Source organism: Cupressus sempervirens, chromosome 11, assembly GCF_028749045.1.
Source record: "Cupressus sempervirens isolate cs-2001-9-10 chromosome 11, ASM2874904v1, whole genome shotgun sequence".
Lineage (NCBI taxonomy): Eukaryota > Viridiplantae > Streptophyta > Pinopsida > Cupressales > Cupressaceae > Cupressus > Cupressus sempervirens.
In genome coordinates, this window is record NC_143128.1 from 834717868 (window position 1) to 834731778 (window position 13911).

The 13911-nt window shown below is 33.5% G+C and overlaps 1 protein-coding gene across 2 annotated transcripts; it reads right to left on the bottom strand.

Annotated features, from left to right (window-relative positions):
• Positions 1-1060: 1060 nt before the first annotated feature.
• On the bottom strand, positions 1061-3354 carry LOC149532148 (purple acid phosphatase 22-like). Of its 2 annotated transcripts, XM_089810247.1 has the most exons (7): positions 3143-3354; positions 2966-3030; positions 2591-2882; positions 2102-2481; positions 1801-1989; positions 1608-1696; positions 1061-1517 (listed from the first exon to the last, which is right to left on the bottom strand). In XM_089810247.1, the coding sequence occupies exons 3-7, from the start codon at positions 2850-2852 to the stop codon at positions 1328-1330; spliced, it is 1110 nt and encodes a 369-aa protein (XP_089666373.1). In that variant the 5' UTR covers positions 2853-2882; positions 2966-3030; positions 3143-3354; the 3' UTR covers positions 1061-1327. The 2 variants fall into 2 exon arrangements, with proteins under 2 accessions (XP_089666373.1, XP_089666372.1); XM_089810246.1 differs by having other exon boundaries at positions 2966-3210.
• Between the last annotated feature and the right edge of the window lie 10557 nt (positions 3355-13911).

Genomic DNA, 13911 nt, shown 5'->3' on the forward strand with positions numbered 1-13911 from the left:
CAACTACCTTACTTCCTCTCTCTCTACTGACCTCTCTCCCTCTATATATCTCTCTGTCTAAATGTCTATATCTATCTTTATATCTCATTCCTTCTCTTTTGTATATCTCTCTCCCTCCCCCCTCCCTCTTTCTCTCCACCGCCACCTTTCTCTCTCCTCCTCTACCTCTAGACATGACTTCCTCTATCTAGTAATCCATGATCCTCTTCCTACAACTCTATATTTATCTCTCTTCACCCCTCAATCTACATTTCCACATTTTTTTTTAATCTCTTCCCTATTTTTGTCTCTCTAGCTACCTTCATTTATCACTTGTCATCTCTATGTTTACCTTTCAATGCATTACTTTTCTTATTATTGTATTTTCCATAGGCAATATACTATTGCATCCAGTTTCATTCAAACAACTGAATTAGTTTCCACCAATCACAAACTATTATTTTTTCTAAATGACATATTTCTATAGTTTTTATATTTATTTGTATAATTTATGTATTATAAAAAATATTTATGTCAAACATGATTGGTTGAATTTATTTAGTGTTGTAGGACCCCTTTTTATGGATCTATTTCCATATAACATTTTTTTAGGAAAGATTTTTGAAATGCACATTACAAAAAAAATTTAATTAATAGTAATTTTTAACAGTATGTAACTTGTAGATTTAAATGTTAAAACTAAATATGTAAGATTCAAATATTGATTTTTATTTTTAATATATTTTTAGTTCCTCATTTTATTTCTCTTTAATCTTAAATTGAATTAATAAAATATTTAATTGATACTATTCTACCCTCCTTTCTACTTTATTAAATATTATCAAATTTTAACATTACTATTCTACCTAATTAAACTATCTATGTGACATTTATTATTATTACTACTATTATAACACTAAAACTTTTATATTATTTTCAAACTCATTAGGATGTGGTAGCTAAACATTTGGAATCCTTCTTCAAAACCTATGATAATATTCTTTGACTCCATAATTTGTTTTGGTCGGTTTGGACTCCGTAATTTTGTTTAGGTGAAGAGAATATTAAATAAAAAACGACATTTATCAAATTAAAAGGGGCACGCACTTTATATTGCATCGACACTCTTTTCAATCAAGTCGGTGGAAGTCGACTTCTATTTGTTCGGTTTTCCCCAAAAATGGTAAAATTCAGAACAATTACAACCGCGATAGAGATCTATTTGGATCGCATTAAAAATCGTAAGGAGATATACCCCATACTCGCCCTCTTCCTTTATCACAATTTATGCTAAATTTAGGGGTTTACAGAGAGTAAGTAATAAGCCCTCTTCCTTTCTTATTAGAATTCAGGATGCAGTACAGCTTGTTGAACTGGCCAGGCTCTGAATCCACATCTCATCTGCCGCAACCGATTCGACATCGTTATTTCTGTGCCACGTCCAATACGCGTGTGTTGCATTCTTCATCACCAATTCGCCATGCCCATATTCTGCCTCCCTGAACAAAGATAGCCCAGATTGGCCGTCTTCCTCAAACCTGTTGAAACCCCAAAACAAAAACAGACAAACCCTTTTAATAGTGACAATAATCGAACCTATAATTCGATTAGAATGCAGGAGGACATACCTTGAAGTAAGCCCTTCGCGGTTGCCCCCATCTCCAATTGTAATGTGTACAGCTCCACATGAATCGACTCTGTTGTTATACACTCGATTCTGCAAAATTATATTATATAAGAATATGATCATCATCATGACTACCCACAACTCCTAACGTATCAAAATCAAGGTTTTGGCTTTTCTTTGCTTGAAACACTTACAAAGCGTTCGTATGCGTGGACATGCCCTGCAAACACCATGTCGACTTTAGCAGAATAGAGCATCTCCTCCATAGCTTTTCTCATGTCTTCTCCATCTCCCTGATGGGCAGTGTTAGTGTTGTACCACGGTGCATGCAACACTGCTATCACCCACGGTGTTCTCCCTCTATCCACCCTTCCAAGATCCGCCTGATTATGTCATAACCAACATAAGCCCCTGTTATTTCAATGGATTGCAATCTAATTTGATAGCCCTTGTTAAGTATGACTTAAAGAATGAGAATGGGGGTTAATTGCAGACCTGCAGCCATTTGTATTGATCTGAGGCTGAGTCGAAGTCTGCATAGGAGCCGAGCATTACGACATGCACTCCTGCAACTTCAAATGAGTAGAAGAGATTCGAACTCGATCCGCTCTGCTCGAATGGCATTCTCCACCTGGCATTGTAAGCTCTGAATTGATCTCTTACTATGAGCGGAATGGTCTCAATCTCGTGATTCCCCTGTGTCACCATCCATGGCCTGCTACTTGCAAGAGGCTCTACCAACTCACCAAAAGAGTCCCACAGAGGCTGATCTGTGTCTGCATACGAAAGGTCTCCTGGCAGAATGAAAACATCATACTCCATCTTTTGAATGTGGGCTAATGTGGATTTTGTCCACTCCGTTTGTCCCGGATCACCTGCAAAGCATTATCAATACCTACTTATCTTGTGAATTTCCCGAGAATAAGAAACCTCACTGCCAAAAGACGCTGAAATCTGAGGCTGAATAGCAGGAAATATACCTACCTACAATTGCAAAAGTGATGGGAAATTTGAAAGGTGGAGTCCTGAATTTGAATTCGGCCCCTGTTCCCCCACAACGGTAATAATAAATAGCATTTGCAGAGAGTGGTCCGATCACCACATTGTGAATGCTACCGGAATCGTAGGATAGAAAGGAATACGAAGTATTGTTTCCTGTTGCAGAGGAAGTGTATTTTCCAGGGGATGTTCCGTACTCGACGAGTGAGGGCACACTAAAATCCTCTGTGATCCACGAAACCCTCATGTGATCACTTCCTACCAGAGAAATGTGCACCTGCCCATAATACAAATGCTCCAAAAGTAAATCCAGAATTTTCAGACAGCATAATCCAAAGTGGAGAGATTAAATTTCAATACCTGGTGCGGATCTTGGTCTGTGCCTGCTTTGAGAGAGCGAAGGCAAAAGGATCCAGATGCATATGCTGCAATTATAACTATCAAATAAAACACTTTACAGAAACCCATCTCCCTTTCTGCCGCTCTAGTTTTGCTTCTCAGAATACAATACGACTGAGAAAAGTGGTATTTACTTACATCAAATTATGCACTCGGGATATCCTTTCACGGAGATCCTGAAATTGAGCAAGTATGAACTGAGCTATTATAAAAGTGTCCTATGCAGCTGTTTTTAGATTTTTTTAAAACCACAGAGTTTCACTAAATGAAGAAAATTATGTAAATCAGAATTTTGTTCGAGCAGTTAATTTTAAGATTCAGAAGAGGGGTCTGCACAGTTTTTATAAACCCAGCTCATATTAAGTTCTGAGGCCTTTTTATCGCCAGATTTCAAAATTTGCCCTATATTTCTATCATTCATCTAATACTATTCTATAATTGTGAAGGACTTAAAATTAATTAATTTTTCTTTTTCAGTTTGATAACATATAACCTAATCCATACTTTAAAATAAAACTTAGCTGGTGTGAATGGTATTAAGGAATTCATGTGTATGTCACAGTTGTCAGGCAGTGCAGTTTTTAGCATATCCGGCGGACAATGCTGAACATGTCACTCACAGGGAGAAGCGTCTAATACGATCACGAAATTTCGCTTTCAGAATTGTTGGCCTTGTTTCCATATCATATACGTCATACGGCCAAGATTACTTATTGAAGCAAGACTCATTTTCTTACATGTTTATTATAAGGAAATAAATCATTCTCATTTAAACATCCACTATATTTAATTAACTAACTAAATTTATTGAGAGAAAAACATAATTAAATTTAAAATTAAATATGTTAGGAAGTTTTAAAATTATGTGATAGATTATTAATAAGTCCTTTTTGTTAAGATTGGATGGGCAGGATTAAAAAGATAGATTGAGGGAATAAATTGATTTAGAGATTTTATAAATCGTTTTATAAAAAAGTCTTTAATCAATGTAAAAAGATCAATTCTAAAGAATCATGGCTAATAATTTTACCTATTTCTTAGATCTTATATCATTTGGATGGGAAACATTTTAAGCGAAGGTGAATCAAATAATAATATTTTCTCATATCTTATTTCTTTGATTCTTATATTATAAGGTAAACATCTTCCCCTTAATATCATTTAGAAGATCTAAATCAAGCTCTATCAAACCTATCACTATAAGGCTAAGAATTTTCAAGTCAACATTGAACAACTTGATAATTGATTTTCGTTTCAAGCTTGAGCAAATTTAACTACCATTAAATTAACATCAATTCTAATGCCAACTATATAAATTGGTCAACTTTTGAACTATATGTACAAATTTGAACTCAAATAAAACGCATCTTATTGTTAATTAAAACTTTATCAAATACATTTCTTAATTTTGTTAGACCTGCCTATTTATAGGCGGAGACTATAGTTTTTTATTGTTTCATTCGTATAAGTTGTAGCTTTGGACGACGTGAAATTGGAAAAATAATCCTTCTATCCTAAGGTTGCTAGATTTCTTTTTATAAAAATGAATTTTTGAAATTTAGTTTCTTTTTTCTGATTTGTGCCCGCTATTTTTCCTAGTATTATTTTACATTTTCTTTTTAAGAAAATTAGAATGAAAAAGGGTTGTCTGGAGTGGCATTCATTTGTAACTGTCTGTTGCTAAATTCTAATTCTAATAGCATCATGCATGTTGGACAAGTGTTCTTCTTTTTGCTACTACAACAGTTAGGGTTTTCCAACTCATGGAAATGCTCGCGTGCAAACTGATGGTGAGACACTTGAATGGCTTTTGTAGGATTATTGCGACAAAAGGGATGGGGAATTCACTGAAGTTGACGAGGATGATGTTAATTTTATTATGGATGTTATCGATCTAGGTGATGCTTGTGATAAGAAGATGAATTTACTAGATGGTAATGCAGTTGAGGCTTTTAGAGATATTATTATTGATGTGGATTTGTGTGATGTTGTTGTTGATAATATGGATCTGAACTTATATGTTGTTGTTGAGATGTTGAAGGATATGGATGTTGATATTGATGTGGATTTTGATGATGTTGTTGGTTTACATGTTGATGGAGAAATGAATATACATATTGTTGCTATTATGGGTATGGGTGTTGCTGCTATAGAGTTGGATTTACATGTTCCTAGTATGAATTTACTTACTATTGATATGGTGGAGGATCTACATGCTTTATATGATGCTATTATTATGGATCTGAGTTCATATGTTGTTGTTGATCTAGTTTTCATGTATGGGGATGATGTTATGGATAAGTTGCAAAGATTACCTGTGGAGCATTTTGATTTTCAGTTAATCCCAATGAGTATATTGATTGGTTGGATGAGATTTTGATTTTTGAATGGATGAAGCACAAATGGTTGATTTTTAGATTTGATCTTATATCCTTGATGGAGTGGAAACATTTGGTGAAGATGAAGTTAAGTGCAAAATTTTCTTTTGGAAATCAAAGTTTGGGACACACTTTTCTATTTACCTAGGGAATCAGATGTAGGAGCATCTTAGGTCTTTTCTATTTACCCTGGTAGTCTAATGCAGGGGCATCCTCGGTTTCTTAACTTTCCTACTCTTTTTAGACAATGGTTGTTGAGTAGAGGTGCTTACTAAGTTATAGTACTTACTGAGTGGATATGTTGGCCAAGTGAAAGACTTGACTGAGTTTATGTATCAACCAAGTTGCATTATTTCAATGTTCACCGAGCTTTGACTGAGTTATATTTCAAATATCGACCAAGTTTCTATTAGTGTTGAGTTCCTTTGTTGACTGAGTTGCGATTCCGACTGAGTTCTATGTTAACCAAGTTTCTTGATTACCGAGCTCTTTCATGTGCCGAATAGTCTGGTGATTATTCTAATGGTGGGTTGTGTCTTGGTTCCTTCGTTGACTAAGTTGTCTGTGATCTATTTCTAGTTTGAACTGACCTTTGCATTTGATTTTGTGATATGTATTTAATATTTTTTGTGAGCGGACTTGTGGCTTGGATATGTATTTAATGTAAGGGTTTATCTAGTTGCTAATTTGCAATAGACCGACTTGTGGTCGTGCAAGTATTTATGGGGGTCTTAGGTAGAGTCTTAGGCATTATTATTAGAGGATGTTTAGGAGTAGCTTGGAGTCAGAGTTTACATTTGGGCTGGAGATCTGTTCTTCTTTGCAAATATGTATTCTTATTTGTAATGGTCGTAACCTAGAATACCTTACAACTAGGCAAGTTGGATGTAAACTTCTTGATTGGAATATATAGAATATTCTCTCTCTGGATCTAAATCTCATTCCTCTTGTTTATTTTTTTGTTGTGTGTTTGTTCATAAGGAGTTGGATCTCCTCCATTGGGTATTTTTGGATTTCTCTTTCATCAAATCTCACCAAATGTAAGATTGTTTGGCAACCTTGTCAACAAGCACATGCTTGAAATGCAGTGAGAATAATGCTTGTCACATTGATTTAAGTAGATTGCCACCACCAACAACAATCATCACTTTAATGAAATTTAAATTATGGCTAGTATAAGACAACCTTGATTAAGAGGCATATCAATATCCGCAAGGCATCACAGAATACGTAACTACAACCATTGTAACTTCCTAGTAGAACTCTAGTTTCCATATACTTCTATACAAAGTCATTTGTATAAAATAAATTACTCATAGCTAGGTTGAAGGAGTCATCTAAATAGATGTCAATACAAACAAACCAACTGTCAAATGGTGGCAACCACATGATAATTTTAAAAGGAAAAATGCCCCTAACATCTATGGATTTATAAAAAACATTTTTAAAATTCTATGACTTGTTAAAAATATATAATAAGAATAAAATCTATAGTGGGAAAAACTAAATTGCCAGGTTACCTACCGTTTTAATGATGTCAAAACTAGGCCTATGACAAAAGAATAGGAGCCAATTAGGAAATAAATTTTACATAGGCCTATAACCAAAATTTAACATACAATATTGGTTGTTAATTAATATTCTACAAACTAACAAGTTCAAATACAACATAAAGAAATATGCATGTAAATCTCACCCAATGTTTTTACCAATTTGAGAATTTTTGTGATTTCTTAATACATTAAAAATTGTAATTTTTTCTTATGATTATTTTAGTTATAAATATTTATGATTTTTTTTATAGACAAAGTGACGAACTTGAGTTTTTTATTTATTAAAAATTCTTTCACATTATTAGTTTTAATACTTGCCATACATTTTGGTTTTATATCTAGTGTATTACATTGTTATTGACTTGAATATTTTTAATATCTATTCAGAAAAATGGTTTGTTGTGGTTTATTAAATATTGTTTATTATATTAAAAAATTTATCAAATATTTTTATTTTTATTTCAAAAACTAAAATAAATTCATTATGTTATTTAGCTTCTTTTAGTTAAATAACATATAGTACAGACTGGAGTAGTATAGAAAAGAAAATGTTGCGTATAAGATATTACAACATGTATCACAATATAAAGAAAAAAATTATCAGAGTGGCCAAAATAGCCATCAATTTTTTTCTTTGACAAATTAGCTCAAAATTTTTCAAATCCTTGATTCTGAAGGAGAACATACAACTCATATTTCAGTAGAACAACACTAACATGGAGAGTCTTGATTCTCTGAGTAAAATAAACTCATTTATTTATAGGGTATAGCCCAGAAAGTTTAAAACAATGATTGAGCTTAGCCATAACTTTTTTTGATCTTTTATATCTAGATCTTGAACCTTTGCCTCTAAAATTTACTAACCATAGTGCATTTTTCCCCACCAAACCCATGGTTGACCCCACTACACTAGCTGGGAAAATCAAGAAGGAAAAAATTGAAGATGTTAAGAATATTGGTGTCACCTATAGGAAGGGTATTAATTGGTCGAGAAAAAGCCTGAGAGACAAAAATACCCTAACCACTCCTAGCGTGTCTAAACTGGAGAACTTTAGAAAGAAGTTTGGCCCTAGATCTAAATGCATGGCTACCGAAAGGAATTATGGGGAGTAGGAAGAGGAAGAAACCAACAACAAGGATAAGAATGAGGATATTATGGAAGAGGGTCATATAGTCCCTTACCCTCTAAGGTTTCAAACACATTTAAAATCGACACCAAAAATCTAGATTCTGGGAAAGTTGAGAATGTTGAGGAGCAAGAAACAGTCACTTTATAGATTAGGATGGGTAACTTGGGTATCCATACTAGGGCAAAGGTCATTGGGGGAGATGGGGACCAAAAGAGTAAGGAGTTGGGGGATTCACACTCAAGAAAAGGATGCCATGGTGGGAATTGATGAAAAGGTACAAGGAAATCTAGAATTGGAGAAGTTGGAAAGGTCCATTGTTGACATAAAAAAGAATGTGGAACAACAGGATAAGCTCGACAGGGTTGCCAATTACTCAATGTGAGTTATGCACTCGATGACCCCCACCCTCTATCTTATGCATATTAACAAGGATGGTATAATTGAGGACAAGGAGGTGGAGAGTACTCTCTCCCTATATGACTTCCTGGTCAATGATTGGCTTCGCTTACTCTTGGAGAATATGAGGAACGAGTGATTGGTTACCTTGTGTTGTTGTGATTTATGTTCATTTTTTTTGCTTATGATAATTAATTACTTACTTAGCTTTTGAGATTTTTTTGGTTTTCTATTCTGGACTAGTTTAATGGCCAACATGTATCTTATGGCCTAAACTGTTTGATAGATTCCCACGCATTACACACCCATTCGCCACTTTGTTCTCAACTAGGTTTATGTATAATGTAAATTTTTCATGGTTTGTAGTAGTACTTATTTTTACTAATTTTCTTATGGGTAGGTTTTTGATATTTAGAAAGGGGGTTGGGTAAACTCATGGTAATGACTTTAAACTGATCTCTTATCAATTTTTTGTTTTGTTATGGGTCAACCCCCATTTTGGCTACTTCTTAATTTCAAAAAATACCTTCTTTTTGGGGTTAATAACTAGCTCTCTTTTACATGCTTTGGGAGAAAGCCTCTACAAGATTAACCAAAATATAGCTCTCAAGAAATTTGAACCTTTGGGAAAGAAAATTGAATGATTAATTCTAGAGCACTTACTAATTCCCTATTTGATCTTTGGATCATTCATTATGATGATATCATTTTATCAATGGAAATATTTCACCATTTCTATATGAACTAAGAAAAGAACAAAACCTATATAATCTAATTATTTGAATAAAAAAATATAAGTCCACCAATAGCTTGACTTCATTTGTTATCTCTCTAACTACATTTAGGATTGCTAAGCATCACACTCTTCCATGATTGTAATCATCCTTTGAATAATGGAAAGGCTCATATGATGGTAGGATCAAACCTCACCCACATATGTTTGATACATTGATTATCTATCAAATGATTTGTCACCCATTGAGAACCAAAAGTTGAAATAAGCATATCCCATAACCCCTTTCTTTAGGTCAAAGATAAATTATGAGGATATTTTATTCATTCCTTAGCTTCTTCCTAAGAAATTCATTCATTCATGAATTCATCAGGTTATTCATTCTCTTGCACATCATGCCAAAAGTAATCACAAAACTGTAGAGACCAAGCCTCGCTAGAAGCACTTGCAATGAACAATAGCAATCCAAGTACTCATGTATTGCTACTACACTCAAACATTAACTAACATAGTAAATCCGTGTTGACCACAACCAAAACAATTAATTCTTTTTAAAAATATTTTCTTTTTCTTCTCTTCTTTGAAGTTAGGCCCTTTGATTGAGCCTTTCTTGAAATTTCCCTTTCTTGCAAGACCAACATTCTCGTCATCCGCACCCTTTTAGAATTTACTATTGCTTGTATGTAATGTCCCCATTTTAGCAGTTGACCAAGTGTGTGTGCGTTAGCCTTTTTCTACATGGTCCCGAGGGCTAACGAAGGGTTTAATGGGATCCTGGAGTGTTTTGGCCTAGTCATTTCCAGTTTGGGCCAAAACAAAGTTGATTTACTTAGTTTCAGGCATACTTACTATTTTTAGTAAGTCGGTAGGACACAGTGCAGGTCAATTTTGGTGATTGGATTCGATATTCCTCAGTGAGAGCTTTTCGATGAGCTATCACTCGCATTATTCGGAGTCCGATTGCTAATACATTTTAATGCCTGAAGTTTTATTAAAGTAATGTCTAATTTAATTGTAAAATATTAAAGTGTTACTTTAATATTTATTTTATGGTGATGTGTACCCAAGGGAGACATAAGGGGTATTTTAATATATGTTTTATATATTACACATCTTTTATCCCACATTGCCCATATGAGTTGAGTGGACCCTTGGAAATAGAATAAAAGGAAGCATTTGTGGCTTCATTAGGCAGGTTGAATATGAGAAGAAATTGGTGTGTGAGTTGCAGCTCCGTTCTTGGCATTTGAGGACGTCTATCCTCTCTTGTAACATTCTAGACGTCATTCCCTTGGGGTTTGGCCTTTGAAATTCTTTGTTATTGGCTTCATTATCAGGCAGTTTAGTTGCATTTCCGGCTACAGGCAGATTCGGTATTTTGCTCATATCTTCTTCACTACTTGTCCGACGCTTATGCCACTTTGAGGGAATGGTATTACGAAGGTAGTGGACTGATTGAAGGATAAAGTATTGTAGTAGCAAGTTCGAAAGCATGGGCTGGAGTATTATGTCAATACTGCTGAAGTAATTAGTGAGTTGTTAAATCTGCCATGTATTTGGTTTTATGAATTCTGAAAATAACATTTTATTAGCAACAATTCATTTCCACTTTGCATATTATTGTAGTTTCTTTCTTGTTTATGTTGTATGATACCAATTCCATGCACAAAACACAACAAACAAATAAACGTTTGATTTTCGGAGTTATAAGGGGTTTAAAACATTAAACGAAGAAATAAGAGGTTGCATGCAAACTGTTTGACAAAATTCCTTTCAGCAAATTGGTTTAGTTTTTTGGGACATCCAGGGGTGCCCATTACATTGTATTAGCTAGGTGCAACCTAAGCTCTCTCCAACTAAAATTTCTAGAAAGGTCATCCAAGTTAGATAGATTATTTCATCTATTAATTGTTTGGGAAAATATGTCCCACTACTTTGAAAACCCACCTAGGGAATTTTTCACCAAGTCATCATCATCTTTTTTCCTCAGTAGTTGCTAGTTAATGTTTGACATGTCTAGCCCTTGTAATGTAATGAAAATGTCTTCTCTCTTGTTTTATTTGGTGTTTCTTAGCTTTTCCCTAAGGATCAATTTTATGTTCATTGTTGCACTTTGGAACAATTGTAGGACGACATTCCACATTTTATTACAAGTATCCAATCTTGCAAAATGAGGAATTGTAGAATGGAAAATGATGTGATATTTTTAACTACATCATGGATAATATGTTTTGACTTGGAATCTTCTTGTGGTAATCTACTAGTAGATTTAGATATGTGGGTACAATAGTTTTGGTCATTGCATATTCTTTTACTTAAGGACATGTTCTTCAAACAAACACAATATTTTTAATTTTCAAATAGAACATTTTGATGTACAATCTAGTCTACCTTGATCTCTCAAATCAATTGAAAACATTCACAAAATCCTCAAATAAAAGAAAATGAAATCTCACTTTTGTGAAAAACCTTTGATTTCTCTTTCAAGAAAATCTTTTCACATTCTGTTGAATAAAAGGTGTTACTAACCTAGTACTATTGCTAATTATACACAAGTTAGGACCAAATGAAAAATTGAAGAGAAAATGAGAGAAATCAAATGCTTAGATGATACAAAGAACGTGGACAAGTGTCCTTTTGGAAAAATCCAAATTTGGAGAAAACCATTTTTGAGTCTAAGGTATTCTACCAATATATTTAGCAAATCTACTATTGAGGAATTGTCACAGTAAAATGAGAGAAATCAAATTCTTAGATAATACAAAGAATGTGGACAAGTGCCCTTCTGGAAAAATCTAAATTTGGAGAAAACCATTTTTGAGTCTAAGGTATTCTACCAATATGTTTAGCAAATCTACTATTGAGGAATTGTCACAGTCATTTTCCTAACTGACTATCCCCCTCTATCACTTGTCACTTGTTGAACCTTCCTTAGGAACTCAGCATCTGGAAGATTCTCTTTCTTATGTAGCAAAAACCTCCAAGCTATCTACTTGAAGATTCCAATCAGCCTCACACACAATTGGGCTCATTAATTCTCATCTAGAAACTGAAGGGCCACAAACGAGAACATTCTTGGAATCCCAATAGGTGTTGATTCATTTTCCTTTTTTCCCTACCCACATCACATATCAAGGCTTGAGCACTTAATGAACTATAAATTTTAACATTTACATTTTTTTCCCCTTTTACTCTTCTTTTTGGTTGTCATATTATTCTAATAGCTACTATAGTCTTTCCAACTCAAATTCTAATTTTTGTTGATTCTTTATTTTCTTTTACAACTACATCTACCTTTCAATTTATTTTTCTTCTCTATGTTTATAACTACATCTTTCTTCTAACATATGAAAAAACTCTTCTAACAGATTCCCTACTTCCAACATCTTAGAATAGTCTAATACCAAGCTAACTCAAACATTTTTTTGGTGTTGTAGAACATTCTCTAAGATAGTCATTTCTATAAATACTAGAAACTATATTAAACTTCAACGTAGAAAATAGAGTTGAAAAATAAAAATCTCATAGCAAGAGAAAATACAATGAATGACTTGTCTTAGATTTGAGATATAAAGAATCCATCACAACACACCAGCAATAGAATGAAACCAACTTATGGATAGCACTTTAAATGATGCTAACCTTCTTTTTATCTCTATCTTTTAATGATGATTGTGCAGTCTATGTGAATTTTTTTTTGGAAAGAACACAATAAGCTTAAATATTACAACCATAAATAATAAAAAAACAACAAATCATAAATACATTTGTTACAACTAAACAAATATTTACACACTATAAGCCTTCTCCTATTTCACTATAATATCTCTTATCAAAAACCATAAAAGGCCAAAGCCCGACTTAACTTTCTAAATCTTAAGGAAAGGTAATTTAGCCACACCATTTTCCCTATTTCACAAAGATCTATAAGTTAGTAAAATCTTCTCTAGATTTTATACAAATGAGATCTATAAGATTTACTAGGTGTTACTACCTAGTACTATTGCTAATTATGTATAAGTTATGACCAAATGAAAAATTCAAAGTAAAATAAGAGAATTCAAATGCATTGATAATACAGAGAATGTGGAAAATTGTCCTTGGCAAAATCCAAATTTGGAGAAAACCATTTTTGAGTTTAAGGCGTTCTACTAATATGTTTAGCAAATTTACTATTAGGAATTGTCACAATCATTTTCCTAACTGATTATCCTCCTCTATCACTTGTCAAACTGCTAACTCAACTCTATCACTTGCTAAACCTTCCTTAGGAACTCAGCATTTGGAAGATTCTCTTTCTTATGTAGCAAAAACCTCTAGTGTGTCTACCCAAAAATTCTGATCAACCTCACACACAATGTGGCTCACAAACGAGAACATCTTGGAATCCCAATAGATGTTGATTCACCTTCCTTTGGGTTCCCTACCCATATCACCTCTCAAGGCTAGAACACCTAATGCACTATATATTTTACATTCACAACAATCTTTTCCCTTTTCTCTACTTGTTGGTTGTTATATTGTTCTAATAGCTACTATAATTCTTCCAACTCCAATTCCAATTTTTGTTGATTCTTTATTTTCTTTTACAAGTACATCTACCATTCAATTTCTTTTTCTTCACTATATTTATGACAACTATCTTTCTAATATATGAAAAAACTCTTCTAACAGGTTCTCTACTTCCAACATCTTAGAATACTATAATACTCCTCTA

What these genes read in the sequence shown, in the direction of transcription:
- LOC149532148 (XM_089810246.1), bottom strand. Translation starts at nt 3,073, where the DNA reads ATGGGTTTCTGTAAAGTGTTTTATTTGATAGTTATAATTGCAGCATAT. An exon ending in CAGACCAAGATCCGCACCAG is followed by an intron (nt 2,883 to 2,965) that starts GTATTGAAATTT and finishes TATTATGGGCAG; the next exon opens with GTGCACATTTCTCTGGTAGG. An exon ending in ATCAATACAAATGGCTGCAG is followed by an intron (nt 1,990 to 2,101) that starts GTCTGCAATTAA and finishes TGACATAATCAG; the next exon opens with GCGGATCTTGGAAGGGTGGA.